Consider the following 26,767-nt stretch of genomic DNA (forward strand, 5'->3'; position numbering starts at 1 on the left):
AATGCCAACCACTTACAGTGTGGTTGCTTTTTACGTGGCACCATCACAGTGGAGGTCACATTTTGGCATGGGTTTTACAACTGGCTGCCCTTCCAAATGCCAACCACATTATATGTGTGGTTGCTTTTTACGTGGCACCAGCACAAGTGAGGTCAATTTTGGCATGGGTTTTACAACTGGCTGCCCTTCCAAATGCCAACCACTTTATAGTGTGGTTGCTTTTTACGTGGAACCAGCACAGGAGAGGTCAATTTTGGCATGGGTTTTACAACTGGCTGCCCTTCAAATGCCAACACTTTATAGTGTGTGGTTGCTTTTTACGTGGCACCATACAAGTGAGGTCAATTTTGGCATGGGTTTTAAAACTGGCTGCCCTTCCAAATGCCAACCACTTTACGTGTGGTTGTTTTACGTGGCACCATCACAAGTGAGGTCAATTTTGGCATGGGTTTGTCAACTGGCTGCCCTTCCAAATGCCAACCACTTTATAGTTGGTTGCTTTTTACGTGCACCAGCACAGAGAGGTCAATTTTGATGTTTTTGTGCATGTGGTTTTAAACTGGCTGCCCTTCCAAATGCCAACCACATTATTGTGGTTGCTTTTTACGTGGCACACCATCACAAGTGAGGGGCAATTTTGGCATGGGTTTTACAACTGGCTGCCCTTCCAAATGCCAACCACTTTACGTGAGTGTGAATGCTTTTTACGTGGCACCATCACAAGTGAGGTCAATTTTGGCATGGGTTTTACAACTGGCTGCCCTTCCAAATGCCAACCACTTTACAGTGTGGTTGCTTTTTACGTGGCACCATCACAAGTGAGGTCAATTTTGGCATGGGTTTTACAACTGGCTGCCCTTCCAAATGCCAACCACTTTATAGTGTGGTTGCTTTTTACGTGGCACCATCACAGGTGAGGTCAATTTTGGCATGGGTTTTACAACTGGCTGCCCTTCCAAATGCCAACCACTTTATAGTGTGGTTGCTTTTTACGTGGCACCATCACAAGTGAGGTCAATTTTGGCATGGGTTTTACAACTGGCTGCCCTTCCAAATGCCAACCACTTTACAGTGTGGTTGCTTTTTACGTGGCACCATCACAAGTGAGGTCAATTTTGGCATGGGTTTTACAACTGGCTGCCCTTCCAAATGCCAACCACATTATAGTGTGGTTGCTTTTTATGTGGCACCAGCACAAGTGAGGTCAATTTTGGCATGGGTTTTACAACTGGCTGCCCTTCCAAATGCCAACCACTTTATAGTGTGGTTGCTTTTTACGTGGCACCATCACAAGTGAGGTCAATTTTGGCATGGGTTTTACAACTGGCTGCCCTTCCAAATGCCAACCACTTTACAGTGTGGTTGCTTTTTACGTGGCACCATCACAAGTGAGGTCAATTTTGGCATGGGTTTTACAACTGGCTGCCCTTCCAAATGCCAACCACTTTACAGTGTGGTTGCTTTTTACGTGGCACCATCACAAGTGAGGTCAATTTTGGCATGGGTTTTACAACTGGCTGCCCTTCCAAATGCCAACCACTTTATAGTGTGGTTGCTTTTTACGTGGCACCAGCACAGGAGAGGTCAATTTTGGCATGGGTTTTACAACTGGCTGCCCTTCCAAATGCCAACCACTTTATAGTGTGGTTGCTTTTTACGTGCACCATCACAAGTGAGGTCAATTTTGGCATGGGTTTTACAACTGGCTGTCCTTCCAAATGCCAACCACTTTACAGTGTGGTTGCTTTTTACGTGGCACCATCACAAGTGAGGTCAATTTTGGCATGGGTTTTACAACTGGCTGCCCTTCCAAATGCCAACCACTTTACAGTGTGGTTGCTTTTTACGTGGCACCATCACAAGTGAGGTCAATTTTGGCATGGGTTTTACAACTGGCTGCCCTTCCAAATGCCAACCACTTTACAGTGTGGTTGCTTTTTACGTGGCACCATCACAAGTGAGGTCAATTTTGGCATGGGTTTTACAACTGGCTGCCCTTCCAAATGCCAACCACTTTACAGTGTGGTTGCTTTTTACGTGGCACCATCACAAGTGAGGTCAATTTTGGCATGGGTTTTACAACTGGCTGCCCTTCCAAATGCCAACACTTTACAGTGTGGTTGCTTTTTACGTGGCACCATCACAAGTGAGGTCAATTTTGGCATGGGTTTTACAACTGGCTGCCCTTCCAAATGCCAACCACTTTACAGTGTGGTTGCTTTTTACGTGGCACCATCACAGGTGAGGTCAATTTTGGCATGGGTTTTACAACTGGCTGCCCTTCCAAATGCCAACCACTTTACAGTGTGGTTGCTTTTTACGGCACCATCACAAGTGAGGTCAATTTTGGCATGGGTTTTACAACTGGCTGCCCTTCCAAATGCCAACCACTTTATAGTGTGGTTGCTTTTTACGTGGCACCATCACAGGAGAGGTCAATTTTGGCATGGGTTTTACAACTGGCTGCCCTTCCAAATGCCAACCACTTTACAGTGTGGTTGCTTTTTACGTGGCACCATCACAAGTGAGGTCAATTTTGGCATGGGTTTTACAACTGGCTGCCCTTCCAAATGCCAACCACTTTATAGTGTGGTTGCTTTTTACGTGGCACCATCACAGAAGAGGTCTGTTTTGGCATGGGTTTTACAACTGGCTGCCCTTCCAAATGCCAACCACTTTACAGTGTGGTTGCTTTTTACGTGGCACCATCACAGAAGAGGTCAATTTTGGCATGGGTTTTACAACTGGCTGCCCTTCCAAATGCCAACCACTTTATAGTGTGGTCTTTTTACGTGGCACCATCACAAGTGAGGTCAATTTTGGCATGGGTTTTACAACTGGCTGCCCTTCCAAATGCCAACCACTTTATAGTGTGGTTGCTTTTTACGTGGCACCATCACAGAAGAGGTCTGTTTTGGCATGGGTTTTACAACTGGCTGCCCTTCCAAATGCCAACCACTTTATAGTGTGGTTGCTTTTTACGTGGCACCAGCACAGGAGAGGTCAATTTTGGCATGGGTTTTACAACTGGCTGCCCTTCCAAATGCCAACCACTTTACAGTGTGGTTGCTTTTTACGTGGCACCATCACAAGTGAGGTCAATTTTGGCATGGGTTTTACAACTGGCTGCCCTTCCAAATGCCAACCACTTTATAGTGTGGTTGCTTTTTACGTGGCACCATCACAGAAGAGGTCTGTTTTGGCATGGGTTTTACAACTGGCTGCCCTTCCAAATGCCAACCACTTTACAGTGTGGTTGCTTTTTACGTGTGGCACCATCACAGAAGAGGTCAATTTTGGCATGGGTTTTACAACTGGCTGCCCTTCCAAATGCCAACCACTTTACAGTGTGGTTGCTTTTTACGTGGCACCATCACAAGAAGAGGTCAATTTTGGCATGGGTTTTACAACTGGCTGCCCTTCCAAATGCCAACCACTTTACAGTGTGGTTGCTTTTTACGTGGCACCACCATCACAAGTGAGGTCAATTTTGGCATGGGTTTTACAACTGGCTGCCCTTCCAAATGCCAACCACTTTATAGTGTGGTTGCTTTTTACGTGGCACCATCACAAGTGAGGTCAATTTTGGCATGGGTTTTACAACTGGCTGCCCTTCCAAATGCCAACCACTTTACAGTGTGGTTGCTTTTTACGTGGCACCATCACAAGTGAGGTCAATTTTGGCATGGGTTTTACAACTGGCTGCCCTTCCAAATGCCAACCACTTTATAGTGTGGTTGCTTTTTACGTGGCACCAGCACAGGAGAGGTCAATTTTGGCATGGGTTTTACAACTGGCTGCCCTTCAAATGCCAACCACATTATAGTGTGGTTGCTTTTTACGTGGCACCATCACAGTGAGGTCAATTTTGGCATGGGTTTTACAACTGGCTGCCCTTCCAAATGCCAACCACTTTACAGTGTGGTTGCTTTTTACGTGGCACCATCACAAGTGAGGTCAATTTTGGCATGGGTTTTACAACTGGCTGCCCTTCCAAATGCCAACCACTTTATAGTGTGGTTGCTTTTTACGTGGCACCAGCACAGGAGAGGTCAATTTTGGCATGGGTTTTACAACTGGCTGCCCTTCCAAATGCCAACCACTTTATAGTGTGGTTGCTTTTTACGTGGCACCATCACAAGTGAGGTCAATTTTGGCATGGGTTTTACAACTGGCTGCTCTTCCAAATGCCAACCACTTTATAGTGTGGTTGCTTTTTACGTGGCACCAGCACAGGAGAGGTCAATTTTGGCATGGGTTTTACAACTGGCTGCCCTTCCAAATGCCAACCACTTTATAGTGTGGTTGCTTTTTACGTGGCACCATCACAGAAGAGGTCTGTTTTGGCATGAGTTTTACAGCTTTACTTCAATCTTTAAGCCACGTGCCAATGTAATAAATTATTATTGGAAAACTAGCAGAATCATAGCGTGTCGGACAAAACACTTCACAGCATTGCTTCCAGCTCCACATTCAGAGTTCAAATTCTGCCAATGTTGACCTTGCTTTTAATTCTTTCAGGGGCTCAATAAAATAAATACCAGTTGAGCACTGCAATAATTATAATCAGTTAACTTGCTATAATTGTTGGCCTTGTGCCAAAATTAGAAAGAACTACTACTATTGTTATTATAACTATTATTGTTATTATAGGTGCAGGAGTGGCTGTGTGGTAAGTAGCTTGTTTACCAACCACATGGTTCCGGGTTCAGTCCCACTGCGTGGCACCTTGGGCAAGTGTCTTCTACTATAGCCTCGGGCCGACCAAAGCCTTGTGAGTGGATTTGGTAGACGGAAACTGAAAGAAGCCCGTCGTATATATGTATATGTGTGTATGTTTGTGTGTCTGTGTTTGTCCCCCTAGCATTGCTTGACAACCGATGCTGGTGTGTTTATGTCCCCGTCACTTAGCGGTTCGGCAAAAGAGACCGATAAAATAAGTACTGGGCTTACACAGAATAAGTCCCAGGGTCGAGTTGCTCGACTAAAGGCAGTGCTCCAGCATGGCCGCAGTCAACTGACTGAAACAAGTAAAAGAGTAAGAGTAAAGAGTATAAAAGCAGCAAGCTGGCAGAATCATTAGCATGCCAGGCAAAATGCTTGATGGCATGTAGTCTATCTTCACATTTTGAGTTCAAATTTCATTGAGGTTGACTTTGCCTTTCAAAGTCAGAAATGATTTTTAGAATGAGAATATCTGAAATAAACTCGACTGCTCTCACAAATATGAATACTAAAAATGAACCTGACCGCTCTGAAAAATTAAGTAAAAAAGCAGGAAAAATAATCCAGAATCCTTGTCCAGTACTGGATCAATCCCAAAATCTAATTAGTTCATGCCAATCACAGGGCCAAGCATCCCTGAAAGTTTCATCCGAATCCATCCAGCAGTTCTTGAGATATCTTGTGCACAGAAAACAAACACAACTGAAAACAATACCTCTGCTTTCGCAAAGGTAGAGGTAATAAATCTTTATATATAAAAGAGAGGTTGTGTGTCTGTCTCCTACGATTTAGATTCCTAACTACTCCCACATTTTGCGGTGCAGTTTAACAAAAACCGGGTATCTTATAGTCGTGATTCATATTGAGCGCGCGTCTACAATTTAAAAAAAAATTTACCATCATTTTTTTCCATTTTAATGCATTTTTTTCGATATTATATAAGGGAAGTAACTCTCTAAAAATGTCTACGATGAGTCAACGATTTAAAAAAAAATTTACCATAATTTTTTTTCCATTTTTAATGCATTTTTTTGCTATTTTTTGGCTATAACTCTCTAAAAATGCTTTTATAGTTATTTCCCTTACAAACCCGAGCAACGCCGGGCGATACTGCTAGTATATAATAAATAATAGTGTTCTTACCAAAATATTTTCATCTTCATCGGGATATTTCAATTTAAGATTTCCTGCAGCTGAGAGAACAGCTTTCACTGCCCTCATTCCATAATCATAGTGAAACTGCGATGAGAGTTGTTCAGAGCATAACCTATACGTTGTGACAATCTTTACGGACAGATTACGAGCACTAAGGAACCCAAAGGAGTACAAGGATATCTCGGCAATCATTGCGTAGTTTGGAACCATCATGGCAACTGTCCGGAAAAGAACTTTCAGGTTGTCCGGTAATTCTGACCGGCCTGCGTATCCAGGGTTCATTGTGATGCAAACGTAGCAGTTTGGGTTCAGTTTCAGCTCGGTCCCTTCAAAAATAAAGATATCTAAATTTGCTTGAACAGCTCGAATGATGCATAAGATCTGCGGAAAAAAAGAAGGAGAAATTTCAACATGTATGCAAAAAGGGATCACATAAGCAATTTTATGTATTTCTGAACTGTTAATTGCACTGCATGGTACCTTGAGCAACAATCTTCTACTATAGCCTTAGACCAATCTTTGCTTTATGAATGAAATTGGTAGGCCAAAACTCTATCTATCTATATCTGTCTATCTATCTATCTATCTATCTACCTGTGTGTGAGTGTATATGCCTCTGTGTGTGTGTTGTGTGTGTGTGTGGCTGTGTGAAGGTACTAATATGTGTGTGGCTGTGTGAAGGTACTAATGTGGCTGTGTGGCGGCTCAGGCATGACTGTGTGGTAAGAAGCTTGCTTCCTAACTACATGGTTCTAGGTTCAGTCCCACTGTGTGGTACCTTGGGCAAGTGTCTTCTACTATAGCCTCAGGTTGACCAAAGCCTTGTGAGTGGATTCGGTAGATGGAAACTGAAAGAAATCTGAAGTATATGTTTGTGTGTGTGTATCTTTGTGTCTGTGTTTGTTCTCTCTCCACCCATCACTGCTTTACAACCGGTATTGGCAACATATCATCAGTATCAAAGCATAAAAAGCATTCTAAATGCTCTGAAATCATCAGAACACCTGAATTTATCCAGCAAGTTCAATAGACCATTGATTACAATCCCAGAAAGTCCATGAGGTCAATCGCAAAAAAAAAAAATGGTGATAACTATAGAAATCAACTGTCTGTGGGCAGACAGGCTAGGACAATCTCTCATCATACATTCATATACTTGGACTCATGTGGACCGGTTTCTGGACTGGCATTATAGCCTCACCCTCCTCAGCACATGTTGCCATGAAGGAAAGCCACAAGCCATCACTCTGAAGTCTGCGCTGCAACTGGTTTGTTTTGCACTGAAACATGGCAACCACCAGTGAGAAAATAATTTCAATACAGAGCAAATAATTCAGGAGAAAATATTTGTGGTGCCGGTGGCACATAAAAAGCACCATCCGATTCGTGGCCGTTGCCAGCTTCGTTTGGTCTTCATGCCAGTGGCATGTAAAAAGCACCATCCGATCGTGGCCATTTGCCAGCCTTGTCTGGCACCTGTGCCGGTGGCACGTAAAAAGCACCCACTACACTCACGGAGTGGTTGGCGTTAGGAAGGGCAAACAGCTGTAGAAACACTGCCAGATCAGACTGGGCCTGGTGCAGCCTTCTGGTTTCCCAGACCCCAGTTGAACCGTCCAACCCATGCTAGCATGGAAAGCGGACGTTAAACGATGATGATGATGATGATGATGATAATGATTGATGACTCTATTATTATCTAGTGTAACAATTAAAAATGATAATAACAGAACCAATAATATATATCTTGGACTCTCCTGTTGTTGGATGATGTATAAGGCTTCTGCAATTTCTTGATGTACAACCTGCACAGATAATTTGTTTATGGTAATCAAATGTTTGTGTTGACGTAAGCTCACTCCTTCCATCAAATCAACATCACCTGTACAGGTGCAACATGTTCCACATGTGATATAATGAAATGATTGCAGGGCAAGGTGAAATAAAGTTTTTCTCAAGAACCCAACACAACACTTGTTCAAGGGGCAATACTTTGGGAAGACTAAACCTGAAACTACATTACCCAAGGTGCCATGCAGTGAAACTGATCCCAAGACCACATGGTTAGGAAGCAAGCTTTCTTAAGCACTCAGCTACACCTGCATCTTTATCATCGTGATATATATCAGGGTTTCTCAACCACTTTTTATCTATGGACCCCTTTGATTACTATTTTATTTTGGTGGACCCCTATAGCTATACAATGTTTAGAAACTAGTTTTATAGAAACTTCTTTCAAAATTCCTATTTATTTTCCACACATTAACTTGTGTAGGTTGAACTATGGAAAATATTGGAGAAAGAAACGTAGCTGTTTCTTGCAATACATACCAATGCATACCCCTAAAGCAGAATTTTTTTAGGGGCCCTTAAAATACTATAGTAGATTCCCAGTTTACTACTGTGTAGTGTGAACCCCTCAAAAATTTCATATGGACCCACAGGGGCCATATGGATCCTTGTTGAGGACCATTGATATATATATGAACGAATGCATTCAAGTGAGAAACTCAGAGTAGATACACGATGGCTATTTCAGAAAGAATGGGGAATGAATAGTTAACCATGATGACCATAGTGATGATGGTGATGATGAGTAGTAGTTGTGAGGGGGATAGTACCCTTGAGAGAAGTTGTGATCCTTACCTGCTGTGCAACAACAGACAACACTTCCAGGTCAATCCGGTTAAATTCATCAAAACATGCCCAAGCACCAGAAGAGGCCAAACCTTTGAAAAACTGAAATTCAAAATGAAAAAGTAAATAAATAAATGAAATAAAAAGAAAGAAATTATTATTTCTTTTATCATCCATGGTTTGAGAAATAAACCAAAAGCTTCCTTTTTTTTTTTTTTTGTCTTTGTTCGTGATCAAATATTATGCTCATCTCGGAATTAAGTTCACCTTGGAAATCATGCAACGTGATGTTCAGAGTTAACAAGGAATTTCGTGGTTTAAGAAACGTTCACAGTTAACAATAATGTTCAATAGAAAGCATGCACAGAAGTATTCATAATTAACAGGGATGTTAAAGATTAATAAGAATGTTAACTAATATGATTTAAGATTAAGTAAAATGTTCAGTGTTAACAAATGCTGTAAATGCATGAATTCCCTAACAATGTTTACAGATCCTAGTATTACTACATTCTTATGCTTATATTCATCATCAGCAGCAGCAGCAACCGTTCAAGAATTTGGAACTGGAGATCTCCATTTCCAGCGACTTCGAGGGCCACCTCCCAGTGGTGTTGGGCATCAACGAAGAGCCCTCGACTACAACAAGACAACCAAAGTTTTTTTTTCCCAAGGTCTGGGGTCTCCTGCCCCTAAGCCCTAAACCATCACCTAATCACCCTTACCTATCTTGTTGCTTAACAACAATCAGCAGCAGCAATTTAATGTTCACTTTTTCATGCTTGTATGGGTTGGATTGTGTTTATGGAGACAAATTTTTACAGCTGAATGCCCTTCTTGTTGCCAACCTTCACCTGTTTCCAAGCAAGGTAATACTTCAACCAGGGCCAGACATCTTTTCACAGAATATTGGAAATGAATGACACTGCTTGTAAGACAGTGACACTCTTTTACAACTATCACATGATGTCAAGACAAGGAGATACAAATATACACACAACATATATATATGTACATAGAGGTAATTATGTGGATGAACAAATTAGATAAATTAAATATAATAGCTTGGGTATAAAATACAAAATATTTTGTACCCAGACTACAATACTCTTTTACTTGTTTCAGTCATTTGACTGTGGCAATGCTGGAGCACCACCTTTAGTCAAGCAAATCGATCCCAGGACTTATTCTTTGTAAGCCTAGTACTTATTCCATCGGTCACTTTTGCCGAACCTCTAAGTTACAGGGGCATAAACACACCAGCATCGGTTGTCAAGCGATGTTGGGGTGACAAACACAGACACACAAACATACACACACACAAATATATATATATACATATATATGACGGGCTTCTTTAAGTTTCCATCAACCAAATCCACTCACAAGACTTTGGTCGGCTCAAGGCTATAGTAGAAGAAACTTGCCCAAGGTGCCACGCAGTGGGACTGAACTCGGAACCATGTGGTTCATAAGCAAGCTACTTACCACACAGCCATTCGTACGCCTAATATTTAATATATCTAATATATCTAATTTAATATATCTAATATATCTAAAATTTGTTTATATGCATCATCACCTCTATACCTGTCCAGCTTGATCCCTCTAATAGCCTTTCTTTACCTTGTGGAATTAATCCTCTGTAAAGGTATTGGATATTTTGAGCACTACAGTCTCCTGAATGGAGAATCTCTGAATCTCATCTGTGGACCATACATATATACAACAAGCTTCTTTCAGTTTCATCATCATCATCATCATCATCGTTTAACGTCCGTTCTCCATGCTGGCATGGGTTGGACGGTTCGACCGGGGATCTGGGAAGCCAGAAGGCTGCACCAGGCTCCGGTCTTATCTGGCAATGTTTCTACAGCTGGATGCCCTTCCTAACGCCAACCACTCCGTGAGTGTAGTGGGTGCTTTTTACGAGCCACCTGCACTGGTGCCAGGCGAGGCTAGCATCGGCCATGGTCGGATTGGTGCATTTTACGTGCCACCTGCATGGAAGCCAGTCGAGGCGGCACTGGCTTCGTCCACGATTCGGATGGTGCTTTTTACGTGCTACCGACACGGAAGCCAGTCGAGGCGGCGCTGGCATCGGCCACGATTCGGATGGTGCTTTTTACGTGCCACCTGCACAGAAGCCAGTCGAGGCGGCGCTGGCATCGGCCACGATTCGGATAGTGCTTTTTTTCCATCGTCTAAATTCACTCAAGGCTTTGATCAACCTAGCACTATCGTAGAAGACATTTGTCCAAGGGGCCGCATTTTGGGAGGACTGAACCTCAAACTATGTAGTTGGAAAGCAAACTTCTTAACCACACAGCTATGTCTGTGCTAAATTATCTGCGTGAATAATTTATCGGTGTTCTTCATAAAATGGTTTTGCATCGTTGTAGTCACACCAATTTACTAAAGGAATACAATAGACATGTTCCTTAACTGCTATAATGGTTTTAATTCATCAGCTATGATGACGTAACCTTTTTTTTTTAGCTATTCGGCTTGTTCCTTCGCAACATTATAGTAATTTTGTATTGCTATATTGTTAATTAATACCGTATTGTCATTTTTGTCATGGAAAATTATGCCAGGCTTATTATGTTCTATCTAGAACTGTATCTATGCTAAAGTTCCACGGTATTTTTGCATTATCATTTACTAAGAGAGAGAGTGACAGACAGACAGAGATTCATATGAAAAGCAGAGAGCTTTTTTCCTTTTCTTTTGAACAACAATTGAAAATTGGCAGTGAAGCATAAGTAGAGCAGCTTTACTACATTGTTGTGTTTCTAAGTATATTTTGTCAGAAGTAGTGTCAGACGAGTGGAGAGGCAAAAATTGTTAAAGAGTGGGACAAAATATCTCATCATATATCTTTTATCTTTTACTTGTTTCAGTCACCCGGCACATATTTTGAAGTCCGATGCTTATTCTATAGGTTTCTTTAACCAAACCCTTAAGTCTTTTTTTGTTTGTTTCTTCTCAAGCTATGCCTGGCTCATTAGGACCGGTTTCCCAGTTTCCTTGGCATATAGGTTCCCCACCTGGATGGGACGCCGGTCTGTCGCAGGTGAGCTGCAAGATGTAGGAGGAAAGAGTGAGAGAAAGTTGTGGCGAAAGAGTCAGCAGAAGTTCGCCATTACTTTCTGCCGGAGCCGCGTGAAGCTTAGGTGTTTCACTCATAAACACACACATCGCCCGGTCTGAGATTCGAAGCCACGATCCCTTGACTGCAAGTCCGCTGCTCTGACCACTAGGCCATGTGCCTCCACAAACCCTTAGGTTACAGGGATGCAAATGCACCAACACCAGTCATCAACCAATGGAGGGGGACAAACACAGACACACACATGAGAGGTTTCTACACAGCTTCCATCTAACAAATTCATCCAAAAGGTATTGCTCAACCTAAGGCTATAGTAAGAGACCCTTGCCCAAGGTGTCATACAGTGGAACTGAACCCAAAACCACATGGTTGCAAAGTGAGCTCAGAGCAGGATTACTATGTTATTGTGTATCCAAAAACATTTTGTTGTAACTAGTGTGGAACTAGGGAGTAGGCAGAATTGTTAGTGAACTGGACAAAATATCTCAAGGTATATATCATAGCTCTGAGATCAAACTCTGCAGAAATCAAATTCATTTTTCTAGGAGTTTATAAACAAAATACCACACAAATACAGAGATGAATTTAATCAACTCTTTCCTTTCCCCAAAATTTCTGGTCTTGTGCTTATGCTACAAACTATTATCATTGTCGTTGTTGTTTTACTGTCCACTTTTCCATACTTGCATTGGTCAAGCAGAGTATACTGAAGCTAATTTTTTACTGCCTAATGCTCATCCTTTTGCCAGCTTTTTTCTGTGTCAAAGTGTGGTTGTATTTTCCTGTGGCCATACATATTAACACACAATCCTGGGAATGAATCACACTGTATGATAGTGACAGTCATTTACAACTGTCACACAATGCTAAAAGGAGACACAAACATACACATATATATATACATATACAAGCATTTATGGAGTTTCTACCTACGTCTTTTCTATATATCTTGGAGTGTGCTTCTTCTCCGAATTTATGTTTTTCTAAAAAAACGATATATACATATATATATATATATATATATATATATATATATATATATACATATACACAAATAAATAAATAACAAAACAATGGATTAGCAGATCCCTTGTTTTGTTATTTATTAATTTGTTCATAATAGACCTTGCAGGAATCCTGACCCATCAGATATTCTGGATTATATTCTGGTGTATGACCATTACAACGTACACTTTTGGATTAACCCATAGGTTATAAAATACTCATAAGGGTTAAATTCTCCATATACATAACCTGAATTTTTCGCTGAATACACTTCGGTACCCACGAATTTTATTCAACTAAAAGTACTGTTTACAAGTTAATTCAACCCAACCTGGTGCCTATCATTTAATGTCTGATTCCTTTCAATCCTTAATATTGTATATATATATATATATATATATATATATATATATATATATATGCACACACACACACACACAACACACACACACACACACACACACACACCACACACACACACACACATACATACATACATACATATATATATATATATATATATATATATATATATATATATATACAGGTTGGCCAAAAGTCACCTGACAGTAAATCAAAATTCCATAAATGCTATGTATAATTTTGTATGGATTCAAATGGAAAAATGTGTCGCTCAAGAATGACCTCAGTATTTTTAAGTCTGGTGCAGTGTTTCGGTTGACTTCCCTTAATGTTCGTATATCTATTTCCTTAGCTCGTTTAATACGATCATTTATTAATGATATTGGGAAATGTCTTTTGATTAGTATTGACACATATATATGCATATATATATATAATTAATAATATCAAGGGTAATAAGAAATATTAGAAATTTCTACTACCAGTGGCCTAGCGTGTAAAAATTTAGTCAATAGACTATATATTATTCATATAAATACAGTGTACATTTAAACACATAAGAGGCATCCATAATAGGACTCCTTGCATGCTAGAAAGAACAGTTAAATTCAAAACCACTATTAGGGATAAAACTTCGAATGAATGAAAAATAAAAACATTTACCATCTAAGGACCATGGTTTCAGACTTATTTTAGCAAATAAAATAATTTGCTAGGCGAAGTCTTCTTCAGCAGGTACACCTTAGATTAAATATATATACACGAGGCAATCCAGTATATGCCCTGTGCTTATACATTCTAATTTTTCAAATTGCACAGTAGATTTGAAAAACTAGAATGTATAAGCACGGCGTATATACTGGATTGCCTCGTGTATATATGTTTAATCTAAGGTGTACTTGCTGAAAAAGACTTCGCTTAGCAAATTATTTTATTTGCTAAAATAAGTCTGAAACCATGGTCCGGTTATATATACATCATCATCATCATCATCATCATTTAACGTCCGCTTTCCATGCTAGCATGGGTTGGACGGTTCAACTGGGGTCTGGGGAGCCCGAAAGCTGCACCAGGCCAGTCAGATCTGGCAGTGTTTCTACAGCTGGATGCCCTTCCTAATGCCAACCACTCCGAGAGTGTAGTGGGTGATTTTATGTGCCACCGACACAGGTGCCAGACGAGGCTGGCAAACGGCCACGCTCGGATGGTGTTTTTTATGTGCCACCGACACAGGTGCCAGACAAGGCTGGCAGACGGCCACGCTCGGATGGTGTTTTTATGTGCCACCGACACAGGTGCCAGATGAGGCTGGCAAACGGCCACGATCGGATGGTGCTTGTTACGTGCCCACAGCACGGAGGCCAGTCGATGCGGTACTGGCTACGGCCACGTTCGGATGGTTTTCTTGTGTGCCACGTGCCACCGGCACTGGTACCACAAAGATACAAATTCCATTGATGTTCATCTATTTTGATTTGTTTTGATTTGATTTTCACTTGCCTCAACAGGTCTTCACAAGTGTCACAAGAAGGAAGGTATGCACAGGTGGACTGACTACGTCCCAGGTAGGGGCCATGGGTTATGGCCTGACTAGTCTTGCCGGGTCTTCGGATGGTGTTTTTATGTGCCACCGACACAGGTGCTAGATGAGGCTGGCGAACGGCCACGATCGGATGGTGTTTGTCATGTGCCCACCGCACTGACTACAGCACTGATGGATTTCTTGTGTGCCACAGGCACTGGTACCACAAGATACAAATTCCATTGATGTTCATCTATTTTGTCTATTTTGATTTGATTTGATTTGATTTGATTTTCACTTGCCTCAACCGGTCTTCACAAGTGTCACAAGAAGGAAGGTATGCACAGGTGGACTGACTAGTCTTGCCGGGTCTTCGGAAGGTGTTTTTATGTGCCACCGACACAGGTGCCAGATGAGGCTGGTGAACGGCCATGATCGGATGGTGTTTGTTACGTGCCCACAGCACGGAGGCCAGTCGATGCGGAACTGGCTACGGCCACGTTCGGATGGTTCTCTTGTGTGCCACCGGCACTGGTACCACAAAGTGTGTGCCACCGGCACTGGTACCACAAAGATACAGATTCCATTGATATATATATATATATATATATAACAATTAAGGATAAAATCTTAATAAGGAATCTTAACAAGAAATTATCAGGTAGTTAGCGTGAAAAACCTCATAAGAGAAAAAATCCGAAAATAATTTTTTCACTAGAAAATATTGATTTATATTGTATAGAGGGCATTATTACACATAAATGCCACACGGTTTTTTAAATGTCTTGCTTCGAGAGCTGCATTCGGTATGATTAGTTAGATTTTGGTAGTAATGACTTATGTCCCTCTTAGCGTGTGGCATTTATGTGTAATAATGCCCTCTATAGAATATATATATATATATATATATATATATATATATATATAATTATAAGTTAGTTATCTAAATGTTATCTAAAAAGGACACACTCAATATAATTAACAGAGTAGTTATATTTTTATATAATGTTAGTGGTTTAGTGGTTATGACATAGAACTAGTCAGAATGTTACCATCGCTTTTGGAGTGACTATTGCACTTGAGCAACATTGATGACTTTTCAAGGCAGTGAGCTGGCAGAAACGTTAACACGCTGGGCGAAATGCTTAGCGGTATTTCACGTATCTTTACGTTCTGAATTCAAAATCCGCCAAGGCCAACTTTGCCTTTCATCCTTTTGAGGCCGATAAATTAAGCACCAGTTGCGTACTGGGGTTGATTTAATCGACTGGCCCCCCTCGCAAAAAATTATAGGCTTTGGGCCTAGAGTAGAAAAGAATTTTGATGACTCTTCAGATGTACCAGCAGAAGTGCATAACTCCTCTTTATTCTGCTGGGAAGTGTGTGTGTGTGTGCATGTGCATGTGTGTGTGTGTTAGCATGCTTGTGTGTGTGTGTGTGTACACTGACTGCTTGATAACCAGTGTTCCTTGGCTTACGTCCCTATAAATTAGCAGTTCAACATGAGAACCCAGTTAAATAAGTACAAGATTTAAAAATAATATAAATACAGGGGACAGGGTGTTTTTTTTTTTCAACTAAACCTTTCAAGGTGTTGCTCCAGTATGGTAGTGATCCAATGACAAAAACAAACAAAAAAATAAAAAATATAACATCAAATACAAATAATTCTTTTACTCTTTTACTTGGTTTAGTCATTTGACTGCAGCCATGCTGGAGCATCGCCCTGAAGGGGTTTTTTAGGCAAATAAATGGACCCCCAGGACTTATTTTTCTAAGCCTAGTATTTATTCTATTAGTCTCTTTGCCAAACCACTACATTACAGGGAGATAAACACACCAACACTGGTTGTCAGGTGGTAAGGGGGTAGGGACAAACACAGACACAAAGACATACACACCAAATCCACTCACGAGGCTTTAGTCAGGCTGAGGCTATACTAGAAGACACTTGCCGAAGGTGCCACGCAGTGGTACTGAAGATGGAACCATGTGGTTGAGAAGCAAGCTTCTTACCACACAGCCACACCTTCTCTCTCTCTCTCTCTTCACTCTTTTACTTGTTTCAGTCGCTTGACTGCAGCCATGCTGGAGCACTGCCTTTTGTCAAACAAATCGACCCCGGGACTTATTCTTTGTAAGCCCAGTACTTATTCTATCGGTCTCTTTTGCCAAACTGCTAAGTGACGGGGATGTAAACACACCAGCATCGGTTGTCAAGCAATGCTAGGGGGACAAACACAGACACACAAACACACACACATACATATATATATATATATACGACAGGCTTCTTTCAGTTTCCATCTACCAAATCCACTCACAAGGCATTGGTCGGCCCGGGGCTATAGCAGAAGACACTTGCCCAAGGTACCACACAGTGGCACTGAACCCGGAACCATGTGGTTGGTTAGCAAGCTACTTACCACACAGCCACTCCTTCATTGAAAATCTTAGAAAAACATCTTACTTTTCCCATGGCAATATAGTCCAGGCCATCTGAGCAGTTGAATACTATACATTGTACAGCCAGAGCTTTAGCAAGATCTTTTGTTGTCTCTGTTTTACCAGTTCCTGCGGGGCCCTCAGGTGCACCATTTAAATGGAGATGGAAGGCACCAATGAGCGTTCTGTAACAGCGGTCGGTAAGTGGGGTGATGACAAGGCGAGGTGTGTTACCTAAATACTCGTATGCATAATTAACTGTGGCATTGATCAAACATACGAGACACTTGTCCTCTTCCCAGTAATATCGCAACTGTGACAGCCAGTTAAAGTCAGCATCTGATGCAACACCTGCAAAATAACATACAAACACATCATCAATGCATTGCAATTTATCATTGTCATCATCTTTTATTTATGCAGATGTGCGTGCTTGTGTGTGTACGCGCGTGTGTGTGTGTGTGTGTGCGTGTGTTTGTGTGTGCATGTGTGTGTGTGCACAAGCATGAACTTTGTACCCTGACTGCTTGATAACCAGTGTTCCTTGGCTTACGTCCCTATAAATTAGCAGTTCAACATGAGAACCCAGTTAAATAAGTACAAGATTTTAAAATAATATAAATACTGGGGACAGGGTGATTTTTCTTTCAACTAAACCTTTCAAGGTGTTGCTCCAGTATGGTAGTGATCAAATGACAAAAACAAACAAAAGAATATATAACATCAAATACAAATAATTATATTACACTTTTATTTGGTTCTGTTGACTACAGCCATGCTGGAGCATCGCCTTAAAGGTTTATTTTTAGTCAAACAAATCGACCCAAGGACTTATTTTTCTAAGCCTAGTATTTATTCTATTGGTCTCTTTGCCAAACCATTAAGTTACAGGGACATAAACACACCAACACTGGATGTCAAGTGGTAAGGGGGTACTTGCATGGGTCTGATAAAGATTAAAGGATTAGTTACCTTCTCTAGTCACACAGACTCACAAGGGCCTGTTTCCCTATTCCCATGATGGCATATATATTCCCAACCTGTTCATCACAGGATTACTCCTTTTTGCCAGCTGAGTGGACTGGAACAACGTGAAATGAAGTGTTTTGCTCAAGAATACGATGTGTTGCCCAGTCCAGGAATCGAAATCACAATCTTATGATCATGAGTCCAATACCTTAACCACTAAGCCATGTGCCCCCACTATAATAACTCTGAGCACCTTTTCAAACTCCACCTGTCTAACACCCGTGGACATGTTTACAAAGTCAGAAAACAGCACAGCTCCCATGACTTTCGGAAACATGTTTTCACGCTAAGAGTTGCTGAAGCATGGAACAAACTGCCGGCATAAGTTGTTAGTTGTCGGAGCATTGCATCCTTCAAAACTTCCATGCTTCCTGAAATTTGCCAACACTACACCTGATTTTCTCCCCTCCAAACAGACGCAAGCATGTATCTGACTCATACACTGTTCACTTCCCAGGCATTTGTGCATTACTGCATATGCTTTATATGCACTTTTGACAAGTTGTGGTGCACCTGAGCACTGTATACAATAATTTCATTATTATTATTATTATTATTATTATTATTATTATTTTTATTTTTATATATATGCACGGGTCTAATGGCTTGACAGAATATGAGGAACTTCAAGGCTGTGTCAAACCCTAATATCAGCTTTGGCATGGTTTCTACAACTGGATGCCCTTCTTAACACCAACCACTTTACAGAAAGTACTGGGTGAATTTATTTTCATGCCATGGGCATGAGTGAGGCTACCAAGGAGCTTACAAGACAAAGTAAAGAAAAGAAAAGGAAAAAAGCCCTTTCTTTTGGGTGTTGGGGAGAGATGGCTTTATGCAAGGTGTTGAAAGTCAAAGTATGATAGGGGGACAAGCACTTGTGCTTGGCTTTAGAGGAGATACATGGCTGCTCCACATTATGCAATACCTTATCGTGAACAGTTACCATAACAGCAACAACAGCAACAACAACAACAACAACAACAGCACTCCTCTGAAACTCACCTCTGTTTGCCATGTCCATAACAACATCTCTCGCATGGACATCAATGACGACCAGCGCTCCCAAAGTTGTTCTGGTCTGCTTGCTAAGTTTACCTCGGACGAGTTGGACAATGTCGATCATTTGGTTCTTCAGCACAACATGGTAGTCAAGCAAGCCCTTTGAGCCAGCTTGTATCGCTTCCTGGGTCTCTTTGGTCCAGTAGATCTGAGAGCCACACAATACCACTTGTCCTGGCCACTTCCGTACCCAGTCAATACGACTGATGTTAAGATAATCCTAACAACAAATAGAAAATAAATAATACAAAGATTTAAGAAAACTGTTTGCATTACATGGAGTTACTTGTGATGCATAACATCTCTCACTCTCTCTTCCTTCCTCATCTCTTTTTCCCTTCCTCATCTCTCCTTTACCCTCTCTTTCTTTCCCTATCTTTCTATCTGTCTGTCAGTTTTATTGTTTTTTCTTCTCTCTCTTTTTTTATTCTTTCAAATAATAGGCATGGCTGTGTGGTAAGAAGCCTGCCTCCCAAACACGTGATTCTGGGTTCAAAACCCACTGCATGGCACCTTCGTCAAGTGTCTTCCACTATAGCCTTGGGCCGACTAAAGCCTTATGAGTGGATCTGGTAGAAGGAAACTGAGTGAAGCTTATCATATATCTATGTGTGTATGTGTCTGTGTGGTAAGAAGCTTGCCTCCCAAACACGATTCTGGGTTCAAAACCCACTGCATGGCACCCTCGTCAAGTGTCTTCTACTATAGCCTTGGGCCGACCAAAGCTTTGTGAGTGGATCTGGTAGAAGGAAACTGAATGAAGCTCTTCATATATCTATGTGTGTATGTGTCTTTGTGTCTGTGCTTGTTTCCCACCATCACTTGACAACCGGTATTGGTGTATTTACATCCCCATGACTTAATACTTCAGCAAAAAAGACCGATAGAATAAGTAACAGGCTTAGTAAAACATAAGTACTGGGGTTGACTCATTCAACTAAAAGTTCTTCAAGGTGGTGCCCCAGCATGGCCACAGTCTAATGCTTGAAACAAGTAAAAGGTAACACATGGTTCATAGATCTGTCAGGAAAGGAAAAGCAAAGCTGTAAGGGATGCAATACATCACAAACCATCCTGTTTCAGACTGGTAATGACTGATTTCAACCACCAAGAAGCAAAAGAAGTAAAAGGAAGGAAGGAAGGAAGGAAGGAAGGAAGGAAGGAAGGAAGGAAGGAAGGGGGAGGGGAAGGGAGGGAGAAGGGAAGGAAGGAAGGAAGGAAGGAAGGAAGGAAGGAAGGAAAGGACGGAAAGGATGAAAGGATGGAAGGACGGAAGGAAGGAAGGAAGGAAGGAAGGGAGGGAGGAAGGAAGGGAGGAAGGAAAGAAGGAAGGAAGGAAAGAAGGATAGAAGGGAGGGAGGGAGGGAGGGAGGGAGAAGGGAAGGAAGGAAGGAAGGAAGGAAAGGACGGAAAGGATGGAAGGAAGGAAGGAAGGAAGGAAGGAAGGAAGGAAGGAAGGAAGGAAGGAAGGGGAGGGGAAGGGAGGGAGAAGGGAAGGAAGGAAGGAAGGAAGGAAAGGACGGAAAGGATGAAAGGATGGAAGGAAGGAAGGAAGGAAGGAAGGGAGGAAGGAAGGAGGAGGGGAAGGGAGGGAGAAGGGAAGGAAGGAAGGAAGGAAGGAAGGAAAGGACGGAAAGGATGAAAGGATGGAAGGAAGGAAGGAAGGAAGGAAGGAAGGGAGGAAGGAAGGGAGGAAGGAAAGAAGGAAGGAAGGAAAGAAGGATAGAAGGGAGGGAGGGAGGGAGGGAGAAGGGAAGGAAGGAAGGAAGGAAGGAAAGGACGGAAAGGATGGAAGGAAGGAAGGAAGGAAGGAAGGAAGGAAGGAAGGAAGGAAGGGAGGGAGGGAGGAAGGAAGGGAGGGAGGGAGGAAGGAAGGAAGGAAGGAAGGAAGGAAGGGAGGAAAGGACGGAAAGGATGGAAGGAAAGAAGGAAGGAAGGAATTATCTGCTTCAATGACCATGAGAACTATGCCAGCAAAAGCTCCTGAAAGGGCTTCCCATGCTGAAGAGATCATCAAAAGTCAGGGACCAGACTAATATGGATCACCTCTTTCCAGAGGATTTGCATAGGACCAAGACACTCCAGCTAGAAAACTGCAAAGTAACAGAAGCAATGACACCAGTTTAGATATAACAAGGGTACTCAGAGTGCAAACCTCCACCAAGGCAACACCAACGCCCTCTCAACAATTAGCCAGAGATGATTTTTAAGATGAGAAAAAAACTCAACTGCTTTCACAAATGAGAATACTAAAAATGAATATGGCTGTTCTCAAAAATTAAGTAAAAGAACTGGAAAAAATAATCCAGAATCCTTATCTGGTCCTGGATCGATCTCAAAATGTAATCAGTTCATGTCAGTTATGAGGCCAAACATCTCCGAAAGTTTCATCCGAATCCATCCAGTGTTTCTTGAGATATCTTGTCCATGGACAAACAAACAAACACAACTGAAAACAACACCGCTGCCTTCGCTAAGGTGGAGGTAACAAAAATAAGGCGGCGAGCTGGCAGAAACGATAGCACGCTGGGCGAAATGCTTAGTGGTATTTCGTCTGCCGTTACATTGTGAGTTCAAATTCCGCCGAGGTCGACTTTGCCTTTCATCCTTTCGGGGTCGATAAATTAAGTACCAGTTACGCACTGGGGTCGATATATTCGACTTAATACCTATGTCTGTCCTTGTTTGTCCTCTGTGTGTTTAGCCCCTTGTGGGTAGTGAAGAAATAGGTAGCTCGTCTGTCTTTACGTTCTGAGTTCAAATTCCGCCGAGGTGGACTTTGCCTTTCATCCTTTCGGGGTCGATAAATTAAGTACCAGTTACGCACTGGGGTCGATATATTCGACTTAATACCTATGTCTGTCCTTGTTTGTCCTCTGTGTGTTTAGCCCCTTGTGGGTAGTGAAGAAATAGGTAGCTCGTCTGTCTTTACGTTCTGAGTTCAAATTCCGCCGAGGGGACTTTGCCTTTCATCCTTTCGGGGTCGATAAATTAAGTACCAGTTACGCACTGGGGTCGATATATTCGACTTAATACCTATTCTGTCCTTGTTTGTCCTCTGTGTGTTTAGCCCCTTGTGGGTAGTGAAGAAATAGGTAGCTCGTCTGTCTTTACGTTCTGAGTTCAAATTCCGCCGAGGTGGACTTTGCCTTTCATCCTTTCGGGGTCGATAAATTAAGTACCAGTTACGCACTGGGGTCGATATATTCGACTTAATACCTATGTCTGTCCTTGTTTGTCCCCTCTGTGTTTAGCCCCTTGTGGGTAATAAAGAAATAGGAGGTAACAAAACCTAGGAGAGGAAGGAAGGAAGGACTCCCCTCAAGGAGACAGATGACATGTAGTAAAATCCAAAAGGAAAATGGTTAGAGGCAGGATAGTGAAGCAAAGCTGATAAAGCAGGGATCCAACAGGAGAGAAACAGAAAAGGCAGACCAGAGTTGAGAACAGCAAAGGAAAGTCACTGATGACCTGTGCCCCATAGGGAACAAAGGGCTTAGGAATAATAATAAGATCCTATCTGATGTCCTTCTGTCTCCTTTCATTTTCTACTTCATTAGTTACTTTTCATTAAGGAAGTTGGAAGGAGCAATGTTTAAATGAGAAAGGCACTAGACAAAATAGTCTATCATTTTACACTCTGAGTTCAAATCCTGCTACAATTTGAACTCATTCCAGGGCTGATAAAATAAGTACTATTTAAGGAAATGTATTTAACCTCTCCCAGAAGTAGCAGTCCTATGCTTATGTTATACCTTAGGTATTAAAGGGTAAGATCCCTTTCAGTCATGAATGACGTTGAGATTGCATTTAGAAAGTTCTCCAAGGCACAAGTCTAGGCGAAGTTGTTTGTGGAAGACCAGCAGTCGCCCATGCATACCAGCCTCCCTTCTCCACATCACTGGTGTTATCCAAGGGAAAGGCACAGTAACATCCAAGGGAAAGGCACAGTAACATCACAGCTTATTTCTACAGCTGAGTGAATTGAAGCAACATGAAGTAAAGTGTCTTGCTCAAGAACACAACACACAGCCCAGTCTAGGAAATGAACTCATAACCTCTGAATTAACAAGGTTTAGCTCATTTACCAAATGCTAAAGAAAGGATTAATAATAATCATAAAATATTTAAATTCTATTCGGGTTTTGCAGATACCAAAGTTATCTTTTAGGAAAATATTGAAGAAGAGTTGACCTTCCTTCAAGACAGACAAGACAATCACTACCTACCACTGATAAGCTAATGTCTTTGAGAGCCTCTATGTGATCAATCAACCAGCTAGAAACAGCAGTAAAATCTCCTTCAAATTACAGCTAAGTAGAGAAGGCCACATTGGATAACGAGATTCTGGAATCCCTTTGAGTATAGGTTTGCTTCAAGGTTCACCTGGGGGCTAAACAATAACTACTGGACCAATGAGTGACTTTCCATGTGGCCCCTTAACTTGATAGAAAGAGCATCCAAATCTCCCTCAAATCACACAGTACCAGCTTCAGAGACTGAAAGAAAAAACACATTAGACAATGCAGTTCTAGACACAGAAAAAGACAGGATGGTCATGGTTGGAATGCCTTTGATCATCAGACTGCTTAATCAGGGATGACTTGAGGCTAAACACAACAATCTAATTTACTCAACTGTTCAAGAAAAAAAATGCACTGTGACAAGAATTTGTATTTATTTCAAGCAGAAGCTAAGAAACTATAAAGTTTAAAGTTCAAAATAAATGCCCTTACATGGACAGCTTCTTCTATGACGCTTCTCACAGACAGTAACATGGAATCTTGGACTTCAAGCAGCCATTTCTCAACTGCACCTCGAGCTGCTGACGTTGATACAGTTTTCTTAAATAGAACTTTCTCAGCTTCACTGCTAAACATGGCTAATATGTCTAGCTTGGAATCAAACTCCAATTTGGCTATACCTTCAAAGCACTTCTTCAGGTGAGGCTGAACACGCAGTGGGTCCTTTGTCTCAGACAAAATTTCCAGCATTTCATCATTAGACAAGAAGAAGAACCTGAAATATGGATTAAGCATCGTTTAAAATGGTTATTCTGTTATTAACTACTAGCTTAAAAGCCGCACTCTATGTGGACTTTCAAGCTAGCCTACGGTGGGCTAATTGGGTCTGTGGCCCAAAACTAATGAGAGATACATAGCATGACTATAATACATCTATAATGACTATATGCCCTGGCAGTGTTTGATCAGAGGTTCAGGACGGATGAGAATTAATTCTGTAATGCAGTCATTCCATTGTTGCAGTCACAAGTTGAATTCCAACTGTTGGCCAAATATCCCCAAGTTCTTATCTTGACATAAAATTAACAAAGCAAATGTCATTTATCTCCCCACTGGATCCCTGATTCATCTGACAGACACCAACCAAGATGGTGTGAATCAGCAAAGCTTTACCTGTTAGAAATAGCAACTCAAATGCTTTTAAATCAGATCCCAAAGCTCAATGTCCAAGAACCAAATAGGAAGCAGATTTTCCATCTCAGGATCATCCTGATTCCGAAAAAGCTATAGTATGTCTATGTGGAGGAAATGTAGACTGAGATACAGGGATCCCAGACAGACAGAATTTCACTTTTATTATTATAGAAGCATTTAATAAAACTTGACATTGCATGATAGTTATACACAATGTCACCACCATGCAAGTCAAGTATTATCCTTTGTTTGCAATCTCCCAAGAAAACATGCCTGGTCATGAAGAAATACTGGTTTCATATTTTGGCACAAGGCAAACATTTTGGGAGAGGAATAAGTCGATTACATCAACCCCAGTACTCAACTGGTACTTATTTGATCAATTTTATCAAAGGCAGAGAGCTGGCAGAAATGTTAGCAAGCCAGGCGAAATGCTTAGCCGTATTTCATCTGCCGTTATGTTCTGAGTTCAAATTCCACCGAGGTCAACTTTGCTTTTCATCCTCTCAGGGTCGATAAATTAAGTACCAGTTAACGCACTGGGGTCAATACAATCGACTTAATCCGTTTGTCTGTCCTTGTTTGTTCTCTCTGTGTTTAGCCCCTCGTAGGTAGTAAAGAAATAGGTATTTTGTCTGCCATTATGTTCTGAGTTCAAATTCTGCCGAGGTCGACTTTGCCTTTCATCCTCTCAGGGTCAATAAATTAAGTACCAGTTATGCACTGGGGTCGATGTAATCGACTTAATCCCTTTGTCTGTCCTTGTTTGTCCCCTCTATGTTTAGCCCCTTGTGGGCAATAAAGAAGTAACTTATTTTATCAACCCCAAAAGGATGAAAGAGAAAGTCAAACTCGGTGGGATTTGAACTCAGAATGTGAGGATGGATGAAATACAATGAAAATACAATGGCCAATTATTAAATGCGAAATAATTCCTCACCTTGGAAAGAATAGTCTCTTCTTTTCCAGGTATGCATTCAGCCCTTTGTTGATTTTCTCCAATAAAAGATTAGCTTCGATTAACCTCTCGTACATACCCTTCAGGTTTGTTGCAACCATAACCTGAGAGACAAAGATATCACTGCACATTACTCGAAGCTCATGTATTGCATAAAAGAAAGAAACAAACATAATACTCCAAAACAAACATGTAGCTCCTTAAAACATCTGGTGCTCAAAACAAATACATGTCACACAGGCATGTAGTACTCCAAAACAAATATGCAGAACCAAAAACGTTTGTTGTTCAAAACAAATATGTGGCACTCAAACATGTAGTACTCCAAAACAAACATGTAGCATCTAAAACATCTGGTGCCCAAACATGTGTTGCATAAACATGTAGCACCTAAAACATCTGCTGTTCAAAACAAATACATGGTTCACAAACTTGTAGTACTCAAAAACAAACATGTAGCACCAAAAAATCTGGTATTCAAAACAAATATGTGGCACACAATCATGTAGTACTCCAAAGCAAACATGCAGCACCTGAAACATCTGATGTTCAAAACAAATATGCTGTATACATATAACACCCAAGCCCTGGAACAGGTAGCATTCTAAGCATGTGGCATTTAGAGCAAAGATGTGATGCCTGAAACATGTAGCATCAAAAAATAACAAGATCATTGGAAAACTCATCAAAATATGTGGTATGGAAATGAAAGGAACATGTAGGACATAATAATACACATATGTAGCTTTTCAAAACAATTAAATTCCATTAAAAAATGTAGATTTTGAACATGTACAATTAAAAATAATGTTTTTGTGGCTTTTTCAATAAAATATACAGTATTCAGCATTGCATGTAGTATTCAAACATGTATCACTTCTACAAACATCAAACAGATTAGATGTGTAGATGTGTAGTATACAAATCTGTGTCATTCAACAAACAAGTGGAATCTGTAAAACAGGTAGATTATAAAGAAACATGCTAAATATTATTCAAGTTTGCGGCATTTTCTCTACATTAAACATGTAGAATTTAATAATGCATTTAACACACGCTTACATGCAAAATAAATTCAAATTGCAACCAAACATGTAGCAGAAACAAAACACTCGGAATTTCCTCAAAACATGAAGCATTCAGCAAACTAGTAATATTTTAACAAATACTATGTCATTGAAACATGTAGCATTTCCATAAACAAGAGCATTCAACATGGAGGAATGAGAGCAAAAACATGTAACATTTTAAAACGCATTATTTGGACCAAAACTGTGTTCATTTGAAAATGTTGATTCTAAATACAGATAGAATTT

At 41.1% G+C, this 26,767-nt stretch overlaps 1 protein-coding gene across 2 annotated transcripts in view; it reads right to left on the minus strand.

Annotated features, from left to right (window-relative positions):
* LOC115217286 (dynein heavy chain 12, axonemal-like) overlaps positions 1 to 26,767 on the minus strand; it is a 432,620-nt gene that overhangs the window by 312,438 nt on the left and 93,415 nt on the right. For both annotated transcript variants that reach the window (XM_029786929.2, XM_036507253.1), the window contains 6 exons: positions 25,434 to 25,555; positions 23,792 to 24,074; positions 18,999 to 19,275; positions 16,990 to 17,315; positions 8,527 to 8,619; positions 5,869 to 6,261 (listed from right to left, as the gene is read on the minus strand). In XM_029786929.2, coding sequence (XP_029642789.1) covers positions 5,869 to 6,261; positions 8,527 to 8,619; positions 16,990 to 17,315; positions 18,999 to 19,275; positions 23,792 to 24,074; positions 25,434 to 25,555 — 1,494 coding nt within the window. The remainder of the gene's footprint in view (positions 1 to 5,868; positions 6,262 to 8,526; positions 8,620 to 16,989; positions 17,316 to 18,998; positions 19,276 to 23,791; positions 24,075 to 25,433; positions 25,556 to 26,767) is intronic.

This window comes from Octopus sinensis, linkage group LG11 (assembly GCF_006345805.1).
Source record: "Octopus sinensis linkage group LG11, ASM634580v1, whole genome shotgun sequence".
Lineage (NCBI taxonomy): Eukaryota > Metazoa > Mollusca > Cephalopoda > Octopoda > Octopodidae > Octopus > Octopus sinensis.